We start from the raw sequence: 9,103 nt of genomic DNA, 5'->3' as shown, positions 1-9,103 counted from the left end.
TCAAAAAGTTACCCAAGTAACAATGCCTGAAAACATCAGATATCCTCCATGTTGCCCCAACAGTAAAACATTATAATAAAGTTAGATTTATTTCATTTACAACAACAATAAACATTGTTTAGATAACCAACCAATTTCAATAGTTCTTGATTTCCAAATGGGATTTTTTCCCGTGCTGGAAAAGGTTGATTCCTTTTGTGATGAAAACCTCCAATCTTCCATCCAACGCTCAGGCTTTCTTCCTGTGATTTATTAGTGCTCTCTTTTTCTGTCAGCGTGTTTTTTTCTGCAACACAAAAGAGCAAATGTTCAAGAATGATAAACAGTGTTATTATTACAAAAAATATATTATCTGTATTATCATAATACAGTAAAAGGTACAATAATGAGAAGTACTAGGAGTGCAAATCTCCAGCAGTGCAGCTCACTTTATGGGCAGTATGTAATTTTAAGGTGATACTATTGTATTTTGTATATATTCATTTAGTTACCGTGTGCCAATTTGAAAAATGGCACATGTGAAATGTAAAAGTGAGATCAGAGGTTAAATGTGACACGATATATTGGATATATTGATGCAAACTATAATGTGATATTTAGATTGTCCATATATGATATCCTAACGTATATACACTACCTCACATTTCTGTAAATATTTTATTATACCTTTTTATGGGACAACACTGAAGATATGACACTTTAATACAATGCAAAGTAGTCAGTGTACAGCTTGTATAACAGTGTAAATTTGCTGTGACCTCAAAATAACTCAGCATACAGTCATTAATGTCTAAACTGCTGGCAACAAAAGTGAGTCCACGCCTAACTTGTGCCCAGAGTGTCAATTTTGTGTGTCAGCCATTATTTTCCAACTCTGCCTCTGTTGGCCATGGAGTTCACTAGAGCGTCACAGGCTGCCACTGGAGTCCTCTTCCACTCCTCCTTGATGACGTCATGGAGCTGGTGGATGTTAGAGACCTTGTGCTCCTGCACCTTCCATTTGAGGATGCCCCACAGCTGCTCAATAGGGTTTAAGTCTGTAGACATGCTTGGCCACTCAAGTTACTTTATTTAGCAAGGCACTGGTCTTTTTGGAGGTGTGTTTGGGGTTGTTGAAACACACTGATGAGAAGTGGGCTACTGGAACAAGAAGGCACAGGTGGGCAAGAGATTAAAATAGGGCGCTTTTGGAATTGTTGGAATGCTACTATGCAAGTAACCCCAGCGGAAGGGGTTACATAAATAGGATGAGGGACCTATGGATTCTTCGCTACCCAGCATCCAGATTGATTGCAAAACAACCAGTAGCTCAGTGTTCCAACATTCAGAAGAAAAAACTGCTCTCACTGAGAAGAACTAAGGGCTCAGAGAAGTACTCAAGAAGATGTGGAGGTGAGTGGCTCCGGCAGAACCCAGGAGCAACATCTGAGATCTCTGTCCAGAAGAGCGCAGTCCTGGCACAGCAAAGATACTGCACAGGACCTTCAAGCTCCAAGGCCTCTGGCAGACAATGCAAGCTTGAAGGATAAAGGGTACCCTGCAGGGGTGAGAGGGGATTTTCTAAATACTGCAATATATCTTTGTCTCCCCTTGGTCAGTGCATACTGTTCAGTTCCCTGGTCTTAGTTTCCGTGTGGTTCCTTGCCAAGAGTTAGTTGAGTTAGTTTTGTCCTTATAATCCTGTTGGCCTATGGCTTTTTGCATCGGCTGAATAAAGGGCTAGCCTTTTGTTAACTTCCACCTGCCTTCCTGTGTCTGCATTTGGGTTCATTTGGGTTGTACAATTTATGGATGTTAGTTATGGAAGTTATCCGCTAATTTCTGGTTAAAAAGACAACAACATGGCAGTCTAACATGATAACACTGAGGTCTCAAAATGCAAAATCCAGAAACCAGTGGGTGAACACATACTGGGCATAACCTTCTTCTCATTTACAGTGAGCTTCTTATATGGCTATATATTTGGTCTGACCACTAGCAACTGTGTGTGCATTCACAATAACACTTTAACCTGGACAGAAAGTAAACATCATCGGTATGATTACCTGTTAGAGTGGCTCAGGGTAGGTCTGTCTTGGATCATAAGTCATGTCAGGAATGTAGGGCTCATGGAGGTCGGGGTCTAGCGGCAGGGTGTCCAGTGGCAGATCAGCATAGCCATATGGGGGGTAAGAGCCATCTAACTCTGAGATGCAGACAGACATAACCTGAGTGACTGGTGGTTTGTATTTTTCAAACTATTCAAAATTAAAAACACTGCTCCTAGAGTTACAATGAGGATTTTCTGTCAGCACTATCAAATTAAAACCTTCAGTTCACCTCCATTATGGCTCTTAATTTTAAATTTGTTTTGGAAATTTTAAATGCCATCCCCACACAAACATGGATACATACTGTTACAGTTTCATTGTATCAGATTGTATGATGGAGGGAAGTATATAGACCAGGGGTAGGCAACCTTTCTGATGATGAGTGTGTTGGAATTTAAATATATATACTTAGTGCTTATTTGATTATATTGTTTTATGTATTTTAATAGGAGAGGGCCAACTTTGAGTGTAAACCAGGTCGCAGGCTGACAGGAAACTGCATGCTTTTGCAGAGCTTATGAGGTGAAGACAGAAAGTGAAAGTAAGCAGTGTTTTGATCAAAACTTAAAATGTGTGTGACGTGCAGCGGACATATATATATAACCAGGCTGGCACTGCTGCTTTCAGAACTGAGCTTGTGTGTTCGTGTGTTCAGGTCTCTGTTCCCGGGAATGTAAAATAAAGATCATTTGTTTGAGCTTTGACCACTTTGAGCCGTGTCTTTCTTTGCCGTGAAGAATACAAAGAACTGGATTTAATAAGTGCCATCTAAAATTTCCTCAGAAGTCAGTGTGCCATATGATTGCATTAGCAATAAATTTAATAACGCTCTGTATTAACAGTTACACACTAGATAGAACCACTTTACAGAATTATATTTGTTCACAGATTTTGGCAGCTATCAGCTATTATGAAAGAAAAAAAGACTTTTTATCCATAACAACAAATGAACTGAACAACAGAAAATACAAATGCTATTTATGGTCTCCTCACAACAATGATAAGAAAAATAAACTGGGCCAATACGGCATGTTTGTTAATACAGAGACACACATGTTAATGTGATCTCTGGTCTCCCACTCAGAGACACAGGTCTCCCAGTGTCCAGCATTCAGAGGCTACCTGAGGATTCATGTGAGAGAAAACCTGCTCACACAGACATGTAGAGCCAAATACTGTCAGTAAGGCCTCTGCAACGTTCTGAAGATAGTCAAACTTGTCAGGTAGTGATGTCCAGCAGGTGAACATGCAGCTCCATGAACACACACAGGTAGTGACAGCTCCTGAAGCATTTGAAGTGTCCGAATGTGTAAATTACAACATCGCTTGAAAAAACTGCCAGCTAGCAACGTCCCTTTCACCGGTAGGCTGGGTTATTTTTAGCCAATTACAAGTTGAGTCTGGTAATTGGAGCTGTTAGCTAAGATACCGTCATTAAGAAGCGGCACAACTAATGTGTCTATGCGCGATAATTTGCGATGTGCACCGCTGGCCCGGCCATTTATTTTTTAAAGCACCTCTCAGATTAATTCACTGCGTGTCGTGTCCAGGGCTGGACTGGGACAAAAAATCATCCCGGGCATTTTGACTAGAGACCGGCCCCCCAGGTATTAAAGCCATAAAGCCTTTGAATGAAAACAGACGCTGTGGTGACAGTGATGTACAGTCTTGTTGGTATATGTGTGATTTCTATACATTTTACATCAGATAAAAACTTTGGTTGTAAGATTCAGATAATTATTTATTAAAAGCGAAACATTTTAAATGAGAATAAGAAAGAAAAGTATTTCTTTGTGCCCCCCTCTCCCTGTTAATGCCCTACCTGGGCCCCTGGCAACACTTTGCTAGATCCACCCCTGCACAGTTACCAGCTGTCAGCTACACAGAAAAGGATCCTGGTGTTATTTGTCTCTCAGAAACAGTTCATAACTTCAACTCATTCATGTCACCTGAAAGGTAAACCTGTTTCTCCATCACCTGTTCAGCTCTGATGATTCAGTAAGGACATCTCCTGGTTTCATCTTCATGTTTCCCTCTCACCACATATCCAAACCATCATGACCAGCAGCTTTACAGCTGTGGCTCCAGCAAACATCAGCTGATACTAGAAATTAATATTAAATAAATTCTAACAACAGCTGATCAAGCTTAAACGTGCTGCTGTTGTTTAGCGCGACATCCGCTGGTTTCCTCTTTCTGGCACAAAGTGGGCGATAAATAAATGAGAGAGAAAAGCCGATCAGCTGATCATTGATCAGATTCATGATTGAAGTAGAAACAGGAGAGAAGAAGAGGCAGCTGTGCAGCGTAAAGACAGAATAACTTTTTCCATTGTAGCTGAAGTCCGGGACAAACTGTTCCTTTTCAGCTCAATACGAAACGCGTAATATTTTCTCTCAATACGGAACGATTCCATTTTTTACGGGACAGTTGGAAACTCTACTAACTAACCTTATGAATAAAACAAAGTTCACTATCAGTAACATCACAGCACCCACCCAGATGTATAGAAACTCCGTCATGCTAGCTAGCACAACGAAAATAAACTGCACCTAAACTTGGTTTATATCTGACCCAGATAGACTGCAGCTCATAACTTCTTACCTGTAGCTCAGTTCACCTGACACTCGGACCGGCGGCCGCCTCGGGTCTCTCCTCCTCCTGCCTCCCCTTCCCTCATCCACCCTCTGGCCTCTGTGGAAGCTCCGCCAGAGCCACCACCAAACAACTGAGTTATTTTTACACGTCAGCCAGCACCTGGCCAATCCACCACCTCTCATTGTTCATGCCGTTACAAGAAAAAAAGTCATCGGCCTATAAAAATCACCATCGACCCACCGGTATGCCTGATGGCCAGTCCAGCTATGGTCGTGTCATCAGTTAACCCTTCGCGTGCCAGCTGTGGCACGTGTGCTCAGGGTTGCCGACCCCTGATATAGACAGAGGAAACTTTTTTAGCTTCCATTTCCCCCCTGCTTTTCTTAGCAATCATATTTTTTCAACCATCCCCTCTTCATCATCCCCTGAAGACGGCCGTAGTGATAGAGAGCACAGAAACAGCTCTCACTAAAGTCATCAGTGACTCACAGAGACTTTCAGTTTTAGTTCTACTATTTCACTGCTGCCTTCAACACTGTTGATCATGACAATTTCATTCAAAGACTTCGTGACTCAGTTGGTTTAACAGGTCCAGTTCTCAGTTGTTTTTCATCATATCACATCGAATCATATCATATCAAAATCTCTGTTTTAATTAGCAGTTTTAGACCTATATATAAATATTTTCTCAGTGGTTCCTCAAGGGTCTATTTTTTGTTTATTATTCTTTAACCTTTACATGCTTCTTCTTACTACTCTCACAAACAATCATCTAGCCAATCTTATGTTGATGATATACAATTGTGCTAATATTTTTTTTCTTCTGATGATTGAACCTCTGTTCACAAACTAATGAGGTGCGCCGATGACATTAATTTGTTGGATGCCTCAAAACTTTTGGGAATTAAACAGAGACAGAAATATTTGCTGTTGGTCCAAAATGTTAGAGACTGACAAACTGCTCATATATACTACCCCTGTCTCTGAAACAAGTCAACAACCTTGGCATCATTTTGGAGAGTTTTAATAGTTACATCAAAAAAGGTCACCACAATTACTCTCCTTCACTTACAAATATATGGTTAGGTTAGAAAGGTTAGAAAATTCTAGTCTCAAACTGACTATAAGATATTGGTCCATGTATTCATATCAAGCAGGTCTGTTTGCAGGATTATCCAAATCCTGATGTTCATTCAATACGTAGCAGTCAGAGTTCTTGTATGCAAAAATCTGACCATATTCCCCCAGTATTGAAGTCACATTGTTGGCTCCTGTGATCTATGTCCTTTCTTTTGAGTGGTGGTGTGACTACAGCACATTTGAGAGAAACAGAGGTGAATGTTGGATCTACGGACAGGTCGGCCACTGAAGGTATTTATTAGTGGAAAGTGTTATAGCGCTAAGAAAAATAAAGAAAATAAGCAAAAGATGCACATTTTGGAGGAAAAGATAGGTAAATGGAAAGACAATTAGCAGGGAAATTTGATGATAATACATTTAAAGAGATTTGTTGGCTTAAGGGTAACCTTCATGAAATTTATAACAGAAATGCGGAGCATGCAATCTTTCATCTTAAAACAAATTTGTATGCGAATGGTGAGAAGACAGGCAGACTATTAGCCAGACAACTTAAGCAAATAGACAACCAGAATGTTATCACGGCAATTAAAAAGGATGATAAATTAGTTATATCCTCTTTGGAGATCAGCATGATTTTTTAAAATATTTTATCAAGACTTATACACGTCTGATAACAAAGTAAGTATGGACCTGCTGAACACGTTCTTTGATAAAATGACAATACCACAAATTTCACAGGGGGTAGGGACACATGGGAAATTCCCCTAACAGAGACAGATGTAAAGGAAGCTATCCATGCAATGAAAACCAGAAGGACACCGGGAATCTCAGCTCAGCTTCTCAGCAGTTTTATCACAAATTTATAGATTTGCTATGTTAATTTTTAACTTAAGTATAACATGAAGCTTTTGGATATGGACTGCTTCCTGTAAGTTGTATTTAGGCAGTAATATCACTAACTCCAAAAGGCGATTTAACTGATCCAGGTATTTACAGAGTGATAGGTTTAACCAATGTGGATTGCACAATTCTATCCAAAGTATTAGCAGCAAGGCTGGAGGTTGTACTACCAAAAAATATTCATAAAGATCAAGTAGGGTTTGTCAAGAATATAATATAAGGATAATATGAGGAGATTACTACTCCTGCTGTGGCTAAACAGAAATAACACAAATCCTGTGTTGGATATATCTTTAGATGCACAGAAGGCTTTTGATAGGGGCCAGCTTCCCTGCTGACCCCAGCAGGCCTGGGCCCCATCAAGGCTATGGGGCCCAGGCTCATCTGGACCGGGGCCCACAGCAGCCTGGGGCAGCCGGCAGTTGTGATTTGGCGCTATATAAATAAAATTGAATTGAGTTGAAATGGCTTGATTAGGCAAACATTGGGCAGGGAAGACTGATATAGATTGGATTTTAATAGAACAAGAGCTTGCATCTCAGTTCACACCAATCGATATTTTATCACCAAAAGTAAACAAACAGTGTAAGATACAAAATCCTACTTTGAAGTTTTGGAAAACACAATGTGCTCTGAAACACAATTTTCTTGTGCATCAAAGTACTTACCATCTGGAAGATACGTAGGCTCCAAAGGAACTGCAGTATGGGCCTGTGAAGACATTGTTAGACATAAATACAATAATACATTTTACTCGAAAAAAGTAAAACATTACCTATTATTTAAATGTAATACATTACATCACTTAGTTATTCCCCAGAGGAATCACTGCATAATATGGCCTGAGATGTATTATCACATAATTAGCCTTTAACAGTATACACCTTAGGCCACAGTCAAATAATAAAATTAATTAATAATAGAATCTGATGACTTCCAGTTATACCACAGCAAGTAAATAATATTAGTAGATCTAAAAGGAGACAGGCATGCTAAGTTTCTGAATCTGTCAAGTCAACTAGTAATTATCTGCCTTTGCCAAATTTTAAGAAAGAGCAGGTTGGAAGTTAGTCCGCAGATGATTAAGACAAACCGAAATGAGGTTAACACTCTTTAAGAGTGGGTGTGGCTTTTGTGCCAACACCTCTGCACACAAAAGCACACAGACATCCACAAACATAGGTATTTTACCATTTCCCAGGCAGCAGGGTCATGCTTGAACAGCGAATGTGTAAGCTCCACTGACACTCTCTTCCTGTAGTCGGAACTCTTGTCTTCTGAAATGCGGAACAACACTGCTGCGGCATAGGTAGCTGCAGGGAGATGGCAGCATCAGTTATTTACAAACAGAATTAATTATCAAGTCCTTTCACGAATGAACATATTTTGAGTGTAAGGAAGCTTCTGTGTTACAGAAGTGTATATGCATATAGATCCATGATGGACTGTGTTCCTAAACCTCTGGATGGGGCCTGGGATGTTGAGAGCTCTGCACAATATCTTGACTGCACTCTTTTGGATACAGACCTCCAATCTTGTTCCTTAAATCTGCCGGAGCCACTCTTCAAGTCTACCACTGGGACCACTATGGACTTTACCTTCCACATCTGCTCCAGATATTCCTTCAGCAGAGGGCACTTTTGGATTTCGTGGTAGTTGGTGTAATGTTTAGTGGAAGTTTAGTGTTTAAATCGATGACTGTTCCAGTCTGCACGCCAGATATCCTTGGGCAAGATGCTAACCCCAGGTTGCTCTCCGATCCATCTATTGGAGCTTTAATGTGTGTGAATGTTAGATAGAAAGCACTTAGGAATGTATAAAAGTTCTGTATGAATAAAGTGCTTTGAGTGCTCAGGTAGAGTAGAACAGCACTACACAAGAACCAGTCCATTTACCAGAACTAGTCCAGCTGTTGTTGGATAGGATTGCCACATCTATCACAACTGTGGTTTTCTGCTCCTTGTCTAGTTCATTGGCCTACAGCTGCTTTTTTGTCTGGAACTTGTAATCCCACAGGACCTTAATCCTGTTCATCTCAGCAACCATTGGTAGTATCTTGGTGTGTTCTTGTCCATATGCTGCACAAGTGTTCCTATATACTACCCCAGACATTTGGTTGTGCTTCTCAGTGTATAAGGTCCCAGCTTGAGTGTTACATCATGCTACCATTAGTTGGATAGCCTCCAGGGCACCTATGCACAGCCTGGGTCCTAACAGGTGTGTTAGACTCCAACTCTGTGCATCTGGTGCTTATGACCTGTTCTTGTGCTGCCATGATCGGAACCTTTTTGCTTTTAGTTCAGGCTTTAATAACCGCTGGTAGGATTTCTTGATGTCTGCTACTTACTCTGTCAATGACCCATAGCATGTAGGTGCTTGGCCGTCCATAACTGCTGCTCTTCCTCACCTTCTGTTTTCAGCTGCCTGAGGCATTT

General features: G+C 40.6%; 1 protein-coding gene across 3 annotated transcripts in view; it reads right to left on the bottom strand.

Annotated features, from left to right (window-relative positions):
- Nucleotides 1–2,045: 2,045 nt before the first annotated feature.
- LOC146710507 (junction plakoglobin a-like) overlaps nucleotides 2,046–9,103 on the bottom strand; it is a 117,532-nt gene continuing 110,474 nt past the window's right edge. For all 3 annotated transcript variants that reach the window (XM_085453083.1, XM_085453085.1, XM_085453084.1), the window contains 3 exons: nucleotides 7,860–7,981; nucleotides 7,337–7,379; nucleotides 2,046–2,185 (listed from right to left, as the gene is read on the bottom strand). In XM_085453083.1, coding sequence (XP_085309209.1) covers nucleotides 2,049–2,185; nucleotides 7,337–7,379; nucleotides 7,860–7,981 — 302 coding nt within the window. In that variant the 3' untranslated portion in view covers nucleotides 2,046–2,048. The remainder of the gene's footprint in view (nucleotides 2,186–7,336; nucleotides 7,380–7,859; nucleotides 7,982–9,103) is intronic.

This window comes from Copadichromis virginalis, linkage group LG4 (assembly GCF_057382275.1).
Source record: "Copadichromis virginalis isolate Kocher_CV1m ecotype Utaka linkage group LG4, C_Virginalis_male_GT1.1, whole genome shotgun sequence".
Lineage (NCBI taxonomy): Eukaryota > Metazoa > Chordata > Actinopteri > Cichliformes > Cichlidae > Copadichromis > Copadichromis virginalis.
The sequence above is the reverse complement of the archived record's forward strand: the minus strand, read 5'-3'. Positions and strand labels throughout refer to the sequence as shown.